We start from the raw sequence: 18,676 nt of genomic DNA, 5'->3' as shown, positions 1-18,676 counted from the left end.
TCACTTAACAAATAGGAAGCACTGAGGTTCTGGAAGACTGAGCAGCTCTTGAGTCAACACAGCTCGTAGAGCTTGAACTCAAGCCTAGGCTATGTGTCTCAATGCCCATGACTTTCCCACTAGGCTGGGAAATTTATTTTGGCAACTTTTTTACATTAAGAAGGAAATATATGTTTATTTTAGAAAAATGAATAACTCCAGGAAAGCACAAACCGTATTTGGTATAGCAATCTTAACCTATTTAGCTATGGATCTCTGTATTATCATTCATCTGCTATGTATTGACAGTGCGTCTTTTTTTTAGTTAAAATTCGGATCCTATTGCATCTACTGTGCCGGGATCTGTCCCTTTTTCCCTAACTATGAAATTGACACATGACCAATAACCCTAGTTTTTTTTTTATGGAAGTATCCTATTATACTAACTCTAGTACATAGGTTCTATTTCAGTGTTTTATGTATAACAAATAATGTGATGATGATATCTTCAGAGAGAATATCTTGTGTACAACTCTATTTCTTTGAGGTAAACTTCTTAGAAATGTGATTGCAGGGTCAAAGGGCATGACCAAGTTGCCTTCCATAAAAATCAGAGCAATATGCGTTTTAACCAGAGGTGTACAAGGCTGCCCATCTGCCCTCTCCCTCCCAGGCTTCATTCACACTGAAGATGTTTTCCATATACTAACCGGGGCTTATAATGCTTTTTACCATTTTACGAGCTGCCGTGGTCCTTTTGTACCCCAGATTCTTCAATACTTTTGGACATATAGAATAAAAGCTAGCAACCTATTATGACTCATTACATAATAGCTCAACTTATTTTCTACCTAAAAATACAACTTTTATCTTTAATTTAAAAAAAAAGCACACCTCTGAGAGTTCACCAAACTGCCCATCAGCCATTAATGCACGCCCTGTGGCAGTGTTTTTCCATGTGGAAAATTTCCCCTCTCAACCTTACCCTCTTGGGACAAGGAGGCCAACATTTGGTCAGAAGAGCATGACTTGGACTTTGCACTTCTGTAATTTCATGCCTTGTTACTATCATAAGCTTATTCTAGCTCTGAAATCTACTTCCAATTTAGAAGGTAGGAAAACATTCCCGAGAACATAAACATAAACATTGTTCCTCCAGTTCCTAAAACTAGAAAATGATGATTCAGGCTGTAGCATGGGATTTTTAAATAATGGAAATGAATATCCTTAGACTTTCCTCAATTGTTTAAAATGGATAGTCACAACAGTAACATGAATTTTACCTTGTAGCAAGCATTTTATTTTGTGTTTTCTCATGTTTAAAATTTTTAGGCTTCAAGAATCAGTGGGAGGGGGTTACACATGTGGTATAGGGAAAGAGCGCAAAGAATCCTATGGTGTTGGGTTGGAAACAGAAATGTATCCATATGAGTGTGAACTCGTGATTTTTTAGAAAGAATTACATTTTCTCACTCTGTCCTCTGAAATGTCTACAGTGACACCCCGTAGCAAAAAACACTCCTGGTGCCCAGGGCTTGATTTCTAAATACCATTCTGCCTAAGAGGAAGGAGGGCTCCTTGAACAAATGGCAGAATTCAGAAATAGGGTGAAAACAGTACTGAAAGTAAGGAAGTACTCAAAAAATAATAATGACATGTCAAAAGTACATAGGAGCCAGCTCGAAGGCACTTCCGTTGGCCAATATGGGACAATTTGAGCATCAAAATAAAGAATGTAGGGAGTGTATGTCCATTTTTAAAAGGCCATGAGCTCATCCTGATACTAAAGAGAGTGAGGTTCAGGATGGGGATGGAAAGCTCTTCTTTCTAAAAGAATACCAATTAATAAGTATAGAAGAAATGGCAGGATTAGAAAATCATTTCACAGTCACTGTGGTAATCATTGATTCTCAAGAATAGATACTGAGAAACGTTGGGTGATGCATTGTTGGGGAAGATGATACCTATAAATTTCTACAAGTTACTTATCAATCACAAAAATGAAAGGGTTTTACATTTGAGAAGTCTGGTGGACACAACCTTAATCAGATCACCAAATTTAATATCATGAATAATGGCACAAACCGACGTTATGTGCCACCTTTTGTGATGTTCTGAAAAAGATACAGTGTCACTTCTGTACTTTTCATGCTCGGGTATAACCTGGTTCCAAGCATGAAGACTTGGAAATTAGAATTGAGAGACATTTTATGAAACAATTTGTCCGAAGACTTCAAAAATATCAGTGTCATGAAGGATTACAAAAAAGAGAGAGATACTAGGAAGCCTCTCTCCACAAAAAATACAAAACTTAGCCCGGTGTGGTGGTGCCTGCCAATAGTCCCAGCTACTTGGAGGGCTGGGGCAGGAGGATCGCTTGAGCCAAGGTCAAGGCTGCAGTGAGCTGTGTTCATGCCACTGCACTCCAGCACAAGCAACAGAGTGAGACCTTGTCTCAAAAAGTAAAATAAAATAAACGGAATGACCATTTCCTAAATAGATAAAAGGAGACTAAAAAGACCTAGTGATTAAATGCACTATGTAATTTTTGAGTAGATTCTAGTATGTGAGAAAGTGTCTTTTTTTCTCAAGAAACATGTACCAATTCATATAGGGGTAAAGTTTAATGAGATATGCAACTTACTCGCAAAAGAGAGAGAGCATGGAAAATGCTAACATTTGGTGAATATGGGTGAAGGATGTATAGGTATTCATTGTACTATGCTTGCAAATATCCCTTAGAAAGTTTAAGGGATATAATTAAAGGAACAATTTGTGTAGCCACTGTAGAGGTAATAAACTGAAACATTATGTAATATTTCTGAAAAATATTAAGTTTTAGTGATCCAATCCATATTTTTATCTAATTTTTAAAACCTATTTTATTTTCATTTTTACGTTTCATAATACTTAGCTAATTGCTGTCATTTAGAAGTTTTAATGGTTTAATATCAAAATTTCCTGTGAATAAATCTGGATATTCTATAACATCATTATCTTTCTTGCTCAAAGTATCCTAGCTCCAAGCAGAAAATAAAAGATAGAAATTACTTTTAAAATTACTATTAATTTTTCGATTAATTACAAAATCTTATGTGATATTCATGCCAGGAGAAGACAAACGTGAGAGTCTTAACTGTTTCCTGCTCACCATTCCTTTTTTTTGGCCCTAGGTGACCTGGCAAGTGTGGAATATAATTTATGTTTCCCCGGATCCCAGCCTTGGTCACTGGGGACAGATGGCCACAAAGTGTCCAGTTTTTTCCTCTCCTTTTAACAAGCTTACTTTTTGTTAATCGTATTATTGGGTTTTCTTTTTTCTTAGTGACTCTATTGAAGTATAATTTACAAATTACTAAATTCACCCATCTCAAGCGCACAATTCTGCACTGTTTTAAGAAACTGAATGAGTTGTACAGTCATCACTACCACACATCATCTGGTAAGTTTCTGTTTACAATTAACCCCCATTCGTGCACCCAGCCCCAGGCAACCACCAGTCTGCTTTCTACATCTATAGATTTGTCTTTTCTGGGCATATTATACAAATGGAATCATACAATCTGTGCTGTATGTTTCTGGCTTCTTTTTTTTAATTAGCACAGTGTTTTTGCTCATCCATATTGTAGTAGATACCAGTATTTCATTCCTTTGAATTATATAGTGTTCCATTTGTGTGCGTATGCCACATTATCTTTTCCCAGTCCCCAAACCATCCGATGGACATTTTGGTTGTTTTCAGTTTTTGGCTATTGTGAATAATGCTGCTGTGAGCATTCATGTGCCAGGGTTTCTGTGTTCATATGCTTTCATTTCTCTTGGGTAGATACCTAGGAGAAGAATTTCCAGGTCATATGGGAAATAATTTTCTAAGAAATTGCCAACCTCTTTTATAAAACACCTGTACCATTTTATATTCCCATCAACATATTTGGTGAGGGTTCCAGTTTTTCCACATCGTTGTCAACACTTGCTTTTCTCTGTCTTTTTTTTTTTTTTTTTTTTTGGTAGAGATGGGGTCTCACTATGTTGCCCAGGCTGATCTCAAACTCCTGGACTCAAGTGATCCTCCTGTCTTGGCCTCCCAAAGTGCTAGGATTACAGGTGTGAGCCACCACACCCAACCTATCTTTTATTTTTTTTCATTATTATTACAGCTCTCCTAGTGGGTGTGAAATGATGTTTCCTTGTGGTTTTAATTTGCATCTCCCTGATGACTGATTTTGAGCATTTTTTTCATGTGCTTATTAACCATTTTTATATCTTCTTTGGTGAGGTCTGTTTTAATTTTTTGTCCACTTAAAAAAACTGGAATGTTTTGTCATACTATTATTAAGTTGTATATGCTGGACGCAGTCCTTTGTCAAATATGTGACTTCACAGTATTTTCTACACATCTGTAGCTGGTCTTTTCATTTTCCTAATAGTGTTTTTTCAAAGGCAAACATTTTGAATTTTGAAGAAGTACAATTTATCCATCTTTGTTTTTATGGGTCGTATTCAGTGGTGATTTTTGAAAGTAAGGAAGTTCTATTGTAATGTGGATAACAGGGATGCAGTAGCTTTTTATTTGCATTTTGGTATTTGTGCTGTTGCTCCACTTTTGTGTGTAAACATTCAAGAGGTCTTGTTCTGGAAACATTCAGAATGCTGTGTAGAAACAAAAACTCTTAGTGTGATCTAGCCGGGTTTCACTGCCAACCCGCAGACAAGAGCTGTCGACGATGCTTCTTCTTGTGGCTCCTTTGACAACAGTCTCTCACGCAGCTAATGGAAATGTGCCTTGAAAAAAATCAAGGGATTCTTTTCCATGGCTCTGTAGGGTGCTGTTTTCCTGATGTTGGTATTTTTTAAAGAAGTGTAACTCCAAAATATAGAAATACTGGAAAAGTGTTCCCGGGCCTGCTCATATTCCTCACTAATGAATTTTTCCGGGTATAAGAGCATCTTTAAGCATACAGAACATTTTATGAGTATGGACTTAGGGTCCTGAGGCTAGGCTGATAGACCAGAATGAGTATGCATGTATAACCTGCTTTTTTGTGGTCAAGTGTTGTGCCAGCAGTGTGCTTGTCCTGTATGCCATCGGAAGCTGGGAACAGTGTGATGCAGCAGAACCAGACAACCAGAACCAGACAACCAGTCACTCTTAGCAGGGATTATTTTAATTGACTTCTTTTTTAGGGCAAGTAGACACAATTAAAGATCATTCTGTCTAGTCATTAATCAAATATGTATTGAATGTATATTGTGCGTGGAAATGTCTATATGTGGATCCAAATTCTTATCTCCAGCCTACACCCCTCCCCTGAACTCCAGTTTTTCCCTCCAGAGCGGCCCTTCCCACAGCCATCTCCATCTCGGTTAATGTTCACTCTGTCTTTCAAGCGCTTGGGAGAAAATTTGCAAAGGTGTCTACCATCTTTCTTTCATACCCCATACCCAATCTATCATAAATCCTACTGATTCTAAATGTAATGTGGAATCCTGCATGGGATTCTGGAACATAAAAGGGGCATTTGGGGAGAAAAAAAAACTAGCACCAATAAAGTATTGAATTTAGTTAATAATAACGTTCACCATGGTTCATTAATTGTGACAAGTATACCATACCAACGTAAGATGTTAAAAACAGAGGATTCGGGGTACAGGGCAAGGGGGACTCTGAACTACCTTTGCACCTTTCTGTAGATGTAAAACTACTCTAAAAGGAAAAGTTTATTACAAAAAAATCAGCTAAGGAGCAGATTCTCCTGGCCTCTGGCTCACTCAAGCCTGTGGTTGGTTTGCTGGAGCCAAGGAGATGGAAAGTCTGCTTTTGCGTGGTGGTGGTCTGGGTGGAGGATGTGGTTGGATCAGCAGCAGCCCACACACATTTGGCCTCTGGCAGGGCATTTGTTGCCTTATCAGTACTTCTACACAATTTAATTATACTAACAAAATTGGTAACCTCAAACCAGCTTAGTCTTTATATAATAATTTTGTCAGATAATGTATCTCTCACAAATTTATAGTTCCACTTCATTACTTTTCCTGAAGAACAAAGCTCTCTCATCTGAAAAATAACAAGCATTTTGTGTTTTAAAAAAGATTTTGCTATAATTCATTAATACTACGTAAAATGGAAAAATGTGTATTTTTATTTCACATGGAATGCATCGATCTGAATTAAAAATAAGTTTTGTTTTTTTTTAAAGAAGCAGAAGAGCAGCAGAGGCTGGTATTATAATGGGGCATAGAGGGGCTAGCACAGGCTCCAAATAAGAGGTGACAAGTGGCCAGGCCCTGAAAAATTGCAGAGTTGTCTAGACTGCAAAGTCCAACCTCTGGGTAATCAAGGTTTTATGCCACTTTAATGAATCTAGGGATGCACTACTGCGAGAGTCGGGCAGGTGGGTTGAAATTCCCCTTTCTTAATCTGTGCAAAAAACAACTGGGTAAGTCCTAGTGTTGCTTAAGGAGAATATATGAAAAATTTATTCCTGTTTCCTGGATGCCTGTGCCTTTGACCTTTCCCTAGAACTAGAAGTGGTTGGAGACTTTGCAAACATCTTTAAGAACTGAGAAAAATAAAACAAACTTGCTAACTGCTTTCAGAAGATCTTCTATATTGCAGTTGGATATGCTGAAAGCATAAGATGGGCAAACAGAGGTGGCTGTGGGGTTGCCACACCTGGCATTTTCCCGACTGGGGGAAATTTAATGAGCACTTAAATAATCCTGAGTCTGAAAGGGGCAGAAGGTCCAGGCAGATGATTGCCGAGAACAAATCTAGCTTTGTAAATCTGAGAGTATTGACACAATGATACGAGAGAAAGGTGAAGGTGATATTTCATCCAGTGTTCCCGGTTCATCCTCTCCTTACCTGACCTCTGAAATGGAGCCATTGGCCTTGAAAAGCCTGGTGTCTAAAATTAATATTCTTCCCCATCTGACTAAGAAGGCAACAGCTGAGCAACATGAGATCAAGAGCCATATTAATTTAAACAGGGGCTCAAAGTGGCATTTGAGAGAGAAGATACTTCCTCTCGTAGTGGACACTTGTCTTTTCAGAAGATTTATACGACTGAGAGTCAAAACTTTTACCAGAGACTTCCATAGTCAGTTTGAATTCCGCAAAATTTCTCTTTATCTTCTGGAATGTATGCTCTACACTTGGAGTGGCTCCAGCTCTTCAATGTTATCCTATCAATGGTAATTATCTTTGTTTATTGTTATAACCTCTCAAATCTCCTTCCCTTTATTCTAAGTTCAATAACAAATTGCACCAAACTTCAGGTAGAGCTTAATGTTTAATATTTCTTTGCAAAATTGTTGTATCTTAATCCTAAGCTTTTGTTTTAATACATTAATTTTGTGTGGCTTCCTGATCCAACTTGAGTTTCATCTGCAATTAACCATAGTATTTTAGTTGTAGTTTGCCTTAGAAATAGCCATGCATTTGTTTCTTTATTTTAATAATTTTTTCAGGGCAATTTGAAAGACTGCTAAGAATGGTCTGTAATATATCTGTAGAGCTCTGGTTGATAGTATTAATATTTGCGTTTTTATTTGTTTGAATGTAAGCTCTTTATGTGGATAAGTATAATTTTTTAGAGCAGTGAATTTTAAACACCTTGGAACTCAAGAGTATCATTTTACTATAGGAATTGACAAAACAAAATATTAAGTTTTGTGGTGAGAATCACAGTATGGTTTTTAAGCTGAGAAAATGCTGGAAGAAGCGCTTTTCAGAAAATCTCCACCAGGGGGCCTCAGTTGTCAGCTATGTGGAACTAGCACAAATTCAAATCTCTCTCCCTCTCCCTGCCTCTCTATGCAATCAAGTGATGTGTACATATAGACATGCGTATATGTCTCTAGTATCAAAGCGTATTGTGTATGCTGCATTACTTCATTTGTGAGGAAAGTATTTTAAGGAGAGTGAAAAGACTGAACTTCTTGGTACATATCTGTTAATGCAGATGCAAGGAAAGGTATCTGGGTGTGCTGTCCATGTGAGAGGACTGTAAGGAAACAAATTTCTTTTCACAAATGAACACCGCACATTTTAAGGCATAGGTAGAGAAGAGATCTGGAAAAGGACTCATTTGGGGGCGATCCCTCTGGAGAGGGAGGCCAGGGGAAGCAGGAGAGACCCCTTCGGTGATAAGCCCTTCCCACGGGGCTGCAAAACCTGCGGTTCCAATTAAACCCAAAGATACTTTATATTTTACATCTAAGCTGGCCGCTTGATCTACAGCTTATTTTGTGCAATGAGGAGCATATTTCATCACCCAGTGAATCTTGACATTGTTTCTTACTGCTTGCTTTTGTAGTTTTAAAGTGAAAAAAATTTTTTTCCTTTTAAAGTTCCAATGTTGGAAACTTAATATGAATGCTGGTATTTCTTTTCCTAATTTTGGATCCTCTCTCCAGTTTCAACAGAAGAGACTTCCCGATTCTCACTGGTCATTTTCCCAAGAAGTCAAATGCATGAATAAGTGATGAGAACTTTCTGTGTTTCCTTTCTGTGCAGTCAAGAGAAAGAAGCACGGAAGAGTCATAATTGTGTCTTGATTTATAAATCGGAGACAGAGGGAGACGAAAACCACACTCCAGAAAGTAGCTTAATCGGACTCACTACTAAGATGTTAAAAGTGAAGAGGCTGGAAGAATTCAACACGTGTTATAACAGCAAACAGCTGGAGAAAATGGCCTTTTTTCAGTGCAGGGAAGAGGTGGAGAAAGTGAAGTGTTTTCTGGAAGAAAATTCCAGGGACCAAGATTCAAGACCTGGACATCATGAGGTAATCATATTCTAATTTCGTCTCCTAAAAAGTATTCATTCTATCTTACCTTTTCTAATATCATGGAGCCACTTGTGAGTACAATTATGAATAGGCACCACTCCATTTTGCTTCACTGAGAATTGTGTGTGTGTCAACTATACAACTGTGTTTGGTAAATAATTAGGAGGCCTTTGAAACTGCATTTCTGCCAGCAGTCAACTTCACTTTATAGTTAGTGACTTAGGAATTATACAGCCAGCTTGTGGAAATGAAGAAGAATCCTTTAACATGATAGATTTGGGCTTGAAATTCAGAAAAGGGCCTGAGAGGCACAACTGTTCTGCAGAAAGAAGTTTCTCCTTTCCTCCAGACCTTGAGTTCCTCACAGGGTAGATGGCAGAGCTGATGATAGTGAAGTTCAGAGAAGGGACAAGAAAGACTTGCTGATGGCACGACTGTGGGGCTTGTATCCCCCTCTGTGCAGAACGAGAGTTCTGAGCCCAATTCCAGCTGCTTGTTCTTGGGAACAAATAGTAATTTAACCTAGGGTTTGCCACATCTGAATTAGTGAGATAATAGCAATTGTGAAAATTAAATGTGATCACGTCTGTAAAGCACTCTGCCTAGTGTCCGTCACTAGAGTCAGCATTTAATACGCATTAGCAGCAGCAGCAATTCCCTCCCCTGCCTTGGCCCAGTCAGTTCCTGCCCAGCATCCGTTGGCTCCTTGCCCGGTGGGAGCATCAAGCATTTTGCCCGTGCCTTCATTCCAGCACATGCAGTGGTTTTGAACATGTTGATCACCTTTCTCTAGACAAGGCTCCTTAAGGTTGGGAAACCTCGTGGTGTTTGTTCATGTTTTCTCAGTTGCTTTCCCAGTAACGGGAACAAATAGGCACCAAAAGTGTTTTTGGAACGCACAGATCTATTTAAGTGAATTCTGGTTGAGGGCTGGGAACCATTATTTTTGATAATCAGAGCAAGTGATTCTTATCAGGCAGGTTTGGAAAACATCCTTCTTTGCCCAGCTACTGTTCTAAAAGACACTATTCGGGTAGGAAGGGCGTTTCTAACAATGCAATAGACAATGCAATAGAGATATTGTATATAAAAGGTCTAGGAGGCTTTTTATTGTAAGTGAATAAGACATGACAAAATGTGCTGGAGAGAATAAATGAGTCAGATTGAAACAGATGTTTTCGAGACCTCTGCTTTCCCCATGAGTTCAATATAGACCAAGAAGAAATATCTACACGCAAAATTAAGTGAGACATGACTTTCTCATTAGGGTTTTTAGTGGTACAAACAGGATAATTCTTTCCGTTTATTAATTTCAGTAGGACAGAGAAGACAAAATATTCTTCTTGGATAACTTTGAAATTATCAACTAACCATAATAGTTTACATGAATTTCATTATCTTTCAAGTACTGTTTTTCTCCAAATTCTATGATACAATTTTTATAAATAGGCAACACTCTAAAGCGTGAGATAAGCTGGACACATGGCTCATACCTGTAATCCCAGCACTTTGGGAGGCTGGGGCAGGAGAATCACTGGAGGCCAGGAGTTTGAGACTAGCCCAGGTGACATAGTGAGATGTCTATTTCTACAAAAATAAAAAAAATACAAATAAAGTAGCCCGGCATGGTGGCACACATCTGTAGTCCCAGCTACTTGGGAGGCTGAGGCAGGAGGTTTGCTTGAGCCCGGGAGTTCAAGGCTGCAGTGAGCTATGATCACACCACTGCTCTCCAGCGTGGGCAACAGAGCAAGACCCTGTTTCTGAAGATAAAAAAAAAGTGTGATAGTGCTAAGTTGGAACGTAAATATATGTAGGGATATTACTTTTGTGATAGCCAACTGCATCCAGAAGTTGATGATTTGGAAGTTAAACGTTTTTAGGGTGTTTTTGAGGGAAAAACTGAGATTGTTATTTAACCCCTAGAAACCATCAGAGAATGTCCTTTGTAGTAAGTCTCATATCCCTTCTGTAACTTGGTCCTCCTGGCTTCAGTCCTGCAGTTGACACCCTGTGGAAGGTGGGAAGGAATCCCTAGGAGCTCCATGTGTCCCATTCAGTTTCTTACTTGTAAATGGAGAAGGGCCTAGAGATGACTGCAATAAATTTCCCTGTCTCTCTCCGTCCACGTGGAGAATGGATAGGTGCACGTGTCAGAGGCACAGAGTTCTCCTTTCCATGGCCTGAGCCCCTGCCTGTCCAGTTGGTGGGTGCCAGGGCAGCCAGCAGGCTTGGCAGCGGGTGGGTGGAGAAGGACATTCCAGCAGCTCAGATGTCTTTAGGTATGCAGACAGAGCTAGATTAACACGTCTTCATCTTCTGCTGGGGCAGCAGTAAATCTTTAAAATGCCACTCTTTTCTCTCCAGGGACTATAAAAACATGCTTGTCGATTTTCTCCACCTATTCCCCTTTCTCTCTCATCCCTTCTCTCTTTGAGGAGATTAGCACGGCTAATCATAGTAGAAACATCCCCTGTGGTGCACTGGAAAGAATGTACTCTGAATTTCAGACTCTGGTGACATGAAAGCTTTGTCCTGGAAGCTTGCAGTGCAGTTTCTTTAGAGTCTGGAACTACTCTCCAGTCCCAATAGGGGAAGAATTTTGTATAGATTTAACAACTTATATTTGTTAAAAATAGTTTGATAAAACTCAGATTCTTTGTTTTCCTGCTCTTAATCAGATTTTTCTATTTCTTTTATTTTTCTTCTACTGAATTTGTTTTTAGCTATCTTCCTTCTTTCCTCTGTGTTTTACTGAGTTTATGAAACACTTCATAGCCTTCTTTTCTTCCTTCTACTTAAGTAGTTCTTGTTCTTTTAATTTTTCTTTCTTTCTTTTTTATTTTATTTTATTTTTTTTATTTTTTGAGACGGAGTCTCGCTCTGTCGCCCAGGCTGGAGTGCAGTGGTGCGAGTTCAGCTCACTGCAACCTCCATCTCCCAGGTTGAAGCAATTCTCCTGCCTTAGCCTCCTGAGTAGCTGGGATTACAGGCGAGCGCCACCATGCCCGACTCGTTGTTTTTTTTTTTTTTTTTAATATTTTTAGTAGAGACGGGGTTTCACCACATTGGTCAGGCTGGTCTCGAACTCCTGACCTCATGATGCACCCACCTCGGCCTCCCAAAGTGCTGAGATTACAGGCATGAGCCACTGCACCCAGCCTTGTTCTTCTAATTTTTCTTTTTTGTTTCTTTCTTTTCTTTTTATTTTTCTTTTTCATTTTCTTTTTTTTTTGAGACAGGGTCTCACTCTGTCGCCCAGGCTGGAGTGTGGTGGTGTGACCTCAGCTCACTGCAGCTTTGACCTCCCTGGCTCAAGTGATTCTCCTGCCTCAGCCTCCCAAGTAGCTGGGACTAGGCATGCACCACCACCCATGGCTAGTTTCTGCATTTTTGTGGGGGTAGAAACAGGCATGGCCCCAGCAGACTCGGGACCCCACAGTCCCCAGAGTGTTTAAATGCCCGGTACAAATGCTCCCTAGACCAAGCAAAGAAAAATGTTTATTAACAGGATGTGCAGCAGGACAGAGTGGGTTGGAGTACAGTGTGAATTTTCCTATTTTGATTGCAGTTGGTGGATTTAACACCAGGTGGCATTTCCTGACCATCTGCTGTGAAAGTGTACCATCAGCACCATCCATAATGACTATAACTTAGACCTCAAAATAACAAGGCCGAGGGCTGAGGTTTTGTGATTTTTCAAGTTGCATTTCACCACCCCCATCCCTGCGCTCCTCACCCTGTAAGGGCAGGAGAAAGCTCCCTGGCAGTGGCCCAGCCTTGGCAGCCAGCAGATGCCAGATACAGTGGTGCTAATTGTCCTTGAACTGGGAACAAATGCGCATTCACGGCGTCGTAAATTATTGCCAGCAGTCTCCCGATGCCCCTACACCTGTTTCAGATCTGTCACACAAGGCCATCATATTTTTCCTTTTAAAGAGGCAGATTATTTGCTGATCACGTAACCGGAGACGTCTAGTGCAGGACTCTGCAAGAACCCTCTGTAATTCGGTGACACCCACTCCTCAGGGCAGAGCAAAGGGTGACACTGCTTGAGAAGTGCTGGTGCTAGATCAGGGCAGGGAAGGAACATATAAGCCAAGCGACGTCCACAGCTGCTCCCAGAGAATGGACTTCACACTCGGAAGAAAAGGTGTCTGGGTTGTAGGTAGCGTGTGCCTTCTCTCGTCTTCAGTTCTCTGGCGCTTGATCCGGTTCGTGATGACCCGGGGAGGCCACTGGCAGGCTCCCGCTCTTGAGGATGTGCAGGTAGTAAAATCACCTTTATCTAAGACAGATTCATTTTGTTCAAATGTTTCCAACCTGGGAGTGATGCTTGCCAAAGAAAATGGAATGCATGCCCTGGCTGAATCTTTGCCCAGAACCCTGGTCTTAGGGACAGTTGAGGTAATAATAGTGGCATGTGGCACATTTCAACCTTACAAACACTTGCACCAACTTTTGGGGAACCTCACGGGCAGGGATTCCCTGTGCATATTAAAGTTGGTGATCTGTTTTTGTTTGTGAGAGCTAAAAATAATGTCCGTATCTCTTCCTTCTCCTACTTCTTATATGACTTATAAAAAGAAAACAAAACATAAGCAAAAGTGCTTCTACTCTTACTAAGAAATCAATTGCAAACACAGCGCCTGCGGTGATCAGCCCTTCTGAGCATAGCCTTCTCTGCTTTCTCCTTTGAGCTGTTGCCTGATAATGCGTTTCATGGAACACCATAGCTATTCCAGGAATGGAATTCAGTCAGGAGCGTAGCATAATTCTGGAAGAAGAGACATAATTCCTATTCTAAGAATTTTAGCACTTTTCAAGAGAGGGTATTCATTTTGGGGAAGACAGCTCTTTGCACATATTTAACTCTCTTATCAACTAGCATGTGATAAATTATTTTTAAAACAATATACCACAGTTTAGAAAGCACTATGAAAACAGTTGGAATCATTGTTCCTGTCTGAAGGTGGGTTTCTGGCGGTGTTTCTCAGCTGTTTTTCATTATCATCCACCCCCTCCTACACTTTTTAGGGTTTTTTCCCCTTAGTTGACTCCTCCCATTAAATTTTAATACCACATATATACTGCATACCTGTTGATGCATTGTTTGTATGTCTGTGCTTTATACGTAAAAAGAGTTAAGATTTTTTTCACACGCCCCCAGGAGAACCAATTTTCACTCCTTTGGGGTGCTATTGCCCCATTGACAATGCATGCAGTTAAAAAAATTTCTCTAGGGGAGTTAGACAATCTATCCCGGTACCTGTGTATAAATGCCTTATTTATTCTTATTCAACAAGAAGCCACCAACTCGGCATCTTGTTGGTGTTCAGAAGTCGGAGAGCTCTAGGGGTCAGCCTTTCCGCATGGCCTGAGCCTTTCCCAGGGACCTTTCCACAGCAAATATTTCTGGAGCATCAAGTTCATATGAAGAGGAATTGCCCAGTCTTGGAATGGTTTGTCAATCATCTGATCTGTCTTAGTTGAGGACAAAGTGAAAGAGATAGAAGAAAGGAAGAGATTTTTTTTTAATTAAGCAATCATAAAACATTATAATTCTCTTTAGGTCTGACCTAACATCATGGTTAAGTCTGTGTTTTTAGGCAGTCACTGTTGCCCGAGTGTTAATCATTTTTCGCCGTTTATCGTATCTCCTGTGGGAGATGCCAAGAGGACTACATGTCTCCTATGGGAAATACTGAGGACTTTCATTTTCCATGTGGAAAAGAATGTGTTACTCACTCAAGCTGTGAGATCATAGCCCTCAGAGCCTTTCCCAGTGAAAAGGCCAACAAGTTATGTGAGTTAATTAGGAGTATTATGGATGTATATTTCAGAATGTTTTTGCAACTTTTTAGCCATAAAGAAAATCTCTCTTAGAGTGTACATGTCCTCATAGCTTTTCTTATTGCTAATGAATATTTAGAAATGTGAGCAAACTATTGTCTTTGAAACATCTACAAGCACAGCAGTTTTAAGAACTGTCTTTTGTAGAGGTATCAGTTAATCCTATTTATGATATGAATGTGCTCTATCTCCATTCAAGACAGAGAGCAATAAAAAGGTTTTCCAATGTACTGTGTATAGGTACCTGCCCATGTAAGTTCTGAGTGTCCTTGACCAAATGCACAGATGAGTCATACTTGTGTGTATGTTGTTTCAGCTTCTTAGAGTAATTAAAATTATGAGTTTCATGCCATTTCTGTTGTTTTAATATGAGAAAAAAAATCTTTATTTGCTCTCTCTGAAAGTTAAAACAACGTCGTCAAAAATGCAAATGTTGCAAATCAAGTCTGTGTGCCTAAGTAAGAGAATGGTTAGCATACTTGATAACAAAATTCCTAAATATAGATGCCCAAACTACGATCCTATCCACTTACCTAAAACATAATGGTTATAAAAGGCACATTTATCTATTAGTTTTCCAGATCTTTTTTTCACACACCACTATCGTGATTTTTGCTATATTTACATGCTATCTTTATTCCTATTAATATTTTTCATATGTTGAGTCATTTAAAACATTTTTAGCCAAAGCAAAAATAAAGTGAAATCATCTGGTTTTGATGTTTTATTTATAGATTTCTAATGCACAGTAACACACACATAAGTTTTAAAAATGGTTTGTTACTGTATGATCTAAAACCACCTAAGTTCTCTCGCAATGTAGTGGCCCCAAACTCAGTCTCTGGACATCTGACTCAGGAAGCTATTCCAGGTCTTTGCCCTATGGTATTTGGTGCTTTCACTTATTTCTCATTTTCTGCCCACCACATGGTGACAGTAACAAAGTCCACTTCCCTCAAGAGAGCAGACATGGAGAAGACTGATCGTAGGCAGCGTTTAGTATAGAAAATGAATAACAGGTAAAGTTTATGTAGGATTTCTTATGTGACCGGCACCATGTCTCTACAATGTCATTCCTGAGTTCCTACCAGAAAGCAGAGCCCAAGCATGCATGAGCGTAGCTTGTTTTGTGAACTGACTCCAGGGAAAAAGTGTGGGCTTGAGGAGTATGAAACAAGGAAGGAGAGAAGCCCCAACAAGGTTGAGTTGCCAAACTGGCTACTTCAGACAGGATGACCTCAGAGCCACCTGCCCATAGGACTGAAGCAGGCACTGGCACTGATTCCCCAGGCACCATCTCCACCTTCGGGGGGTCTTGTGGAGTGACTATCCCCCTGGCATTTTCAGTTGCCCATGCATAAATGCCAATTCCCAAGAAGGTCCCGCAGCAATGCCAGAGAACCCTGGCAAGGCGTAATGCAGTGGCCTGAGGTGAAGCACTTTCAGACTACACCTCTGTGGAGCTGGTTGCCACAGTACTGGCTGGAGCAGAGGTGGGGGAGAGCATGCGTGGAGGACAAGGAGAGGTGCACCTATTCTGATGTTTTTAAAGTCTCACTGTCAGCCATGAGGTAGGTACTATTTCCTCCACTTTACAGACCCAGGAAGGCTCATTGACCTGCCCAAAACCCACATGCAAAAGAGCTGGGCTTTGAACTCCATGGTGGGTCCCTAGCTTGCACTCTATGCCACCATGAAAGATTGTCCTGCTATACCCAACTTCGTGCTTCACAGTTAAATATCCTGTTCAAGATGAACCACTGGGGTCAGGAGATGCAGCTTCCTGTCCTGGCTCCGCCCTTGCAGGGGAGTTCTTTAAGTTCTTTGCACAAGAGTATATGCAGGTCAGTTTCTGCAGCCCTGTCTACTGCACAGGGTTGCTCTTAGGGACAAATAAAGTACCATGCATGTGTGAAAGTTCTTTGTAAAGTGTAAAATGCTGTATGTTAGTACTGCTATCAGTACATTTCTCTTATGTGCTTAAGTGTATATAGGCCCTAGGTCTTCTTAAATACAGACATACAACCTGGCAATTTCTATTAATTGTATTAATTGTAATGATTTTTAATTAATTGTATTAATTAATACATTGTATTAATTGTATTGTAATGATTTTTTAAAACCTCATTTGCCATTTTAAATAGGGAAAAGTATCTGATTTGCCAGTCCATTGAGGGTGATAGTATGCTATGTGCTCAACTGGGTACCAGTAAAGACATAATCCATGACTCATGGCTTCCTCCACTTGGGGTTTCAGATGCACACAGGTTGTTATGGCATTTCCATAGTGAATGGGACACTGAAGGCTGTGCTCTGACCCACAGGTTGTGACTCAAAGATTGGAGACCTTAATGCGTAGATCCTGAGGAACTTTGGGGGTCAGCTCATCCAAACCCTTCTCTGAAGAGAAACTGAAAGTCCGGGAAAAGTCAGATGGACTCACCCAAGATTCCTTAGTGTCTAAGCTTTCCTTTATGTATTTATGCCTAGATTCTGTATTAATTTCCTCGGCAAATCATTACTGAGCCGCCACTGCACAAAAGACACTGTATTGGTTCTGGTCAGGCTCTCCAGTAGTGATCAGCCTGCCTTCGCCTCCCAAAGTGTTGGGATTAGAGGTGTGAGCCACCGTGCCTGGCCGGTTGGTAGAATTCTTATCTCGACCTTGTAGGTGAGCATACTGAGGCTTAGTGAGGTCAGGAACTGGCTCACAGTTATGAAGCTATATACCATCTGGTCTTTGAATGCATTCGCTTGCCCAACATATGAAACAGGTGCTTAGGTCTCTTTGTAGAAATTTTAACTGAATTCAAAATATTTATCAACTATTAACAATCCCAATAGAGTGGGACATATTTTACAACTGATAAACTTACATTAACATATCACTCAGAGTCCATGGTTCACATTAGGGTTCACTCTTGTTGCTGCACATTCTGTGGGTTTGGACAAATATATAATAACAGTATCTACCGTTATAGTAACTTTTAAAAATTAAAAAGTGTCAAGATGAAACATTAAGTCTTTGAAAAGCTGCTGTCAGTGATGAATTTTCTAAGGACAGTTTTTTGCCATATGATCTGAAGTATGTTTTAATGATTGTTGCTTTGGTTGGTTGGTTGATTTCTTTATGCAACTACAGCCAGCCTAGATAGATGAAAACGTCCACTTTCTTTACCACCACAAATTCAGGTTCTTCTCTGCAACTGCAAGGTAACAGTGACCTCCAGTGGGGAAAAGTTGCAAAAGTTACTGCAGCAATGCAGTGAAGTCACAGCATTTTAAGCTAATCCTAATTGTTGGAACGAATGTCAGGCCACTCTCAGCTCTCTGTTCGTAGACACAGACGCTGCTAGGAAAGACTACACTGGAACTAATGATTCCCTCATGCATATAGAATAAGGCTGGAAGATTATAAACTAAATGCAGTTTGCCAGCATGCTCTAAAATACTTTGTTTCATTAAACCATGTATTAATATGTTTCCCATGCTCAGTATTTTGTTAATCATAATTAAGTCTTGACTACAGAGTGGAACTGACATTTCACTAAAGATAGATCAGGAAGGTGGGTAATGCAAAATTTATCCTGTTTAGCTTTTTACAGTGTCACCCACTTGCTAGTTTTGCAGGGTTGCTTACTCACATATTTTGCCTAATAATGAGAAGTTATAATGTGACACATTCTTACTGTGCAATCTAGTTTCACGTAAGACCACCAGCTGGAATTTCGTTTCTGCCTCTTGCTACTTCTGTGACATCGAGAATATTATTTAGCCTCTCTTAACTATTTCCTCATCTGGGGTTAATAACATTGACCCCCCCCCCCCCCCCCCCACCCCTCCCAAGTTGTTGTATAAAGCAGTTAACACAGTGCTTGGCTTAGAGAAAAAAAAAGCTGCATGAACAAAACGATACACTCTTACTATTAATGTAGCTAAACTTTACACCATCTACCGTTCTAGTAATTTATGGGGCATATTGTCTGTGACCCAATATCTTTCCTGCTCTGAGTCCTACAGATCTGGTTTCCTGAAGGACATTTTCTTTCATG

At 40.0% G+C, this 18,676-nt stretch overlaps 1 protein-coding gene across 3 annotated transcripts in view; it reads left to right on the top strand.

Annotated features, from left to right (window-relative positions):
* MYLK4 (myosin light chain kinase family member 4) overlaps nucleotides 1-18,676 on the top strand; it is a 94,001-nt gene that overhangs the window by 7,106 nt on the left and 68,219 nt on the right. For 2 of the 3 annotated variants that reach the window (XM_058432681.1, XM_058432680.1), the window contains exons 4-5: nucleotides 3,305-3,421; nucleotides 8,498-8,768. In XM_058432681.1, coding sequence (XP_058288664.1) covers nucleotides 8,610-8,768 — 159 coding nt within the window. In that variant the 5' untranslated portion in view covers nucleotides 3,305-3,421; nucleotides 8,498-8,609. The remainder of the gene's footprint in view (nucleotides 1-3,304; nucleotides 3,422-8,497; nucleotides 8,769-18,676) is intronic. The other variant, XM_058432679.1, reaches the window with a different exon arrangement.

This window comes from Hylobates moloch, unplaced genomic scaffold (assembly GCF_009828535.3).
Source record: "Hylobates moloch isolate HMO894 unplaced genomic scaffold, HMol_V3 SCAFFOLD_20, whole genome shotgun sequence".
NCBI lineage: Eukaryota > Metazoa > Chordata > Mammalia > Primates > Hylobatidae > Hylobates > Hylobates moloch.
The sequence above is the reverse complement of the archived record's forward strand: the minus strand, read 5'-3'. Positions and strand labels throughout refer to the sequence as shown.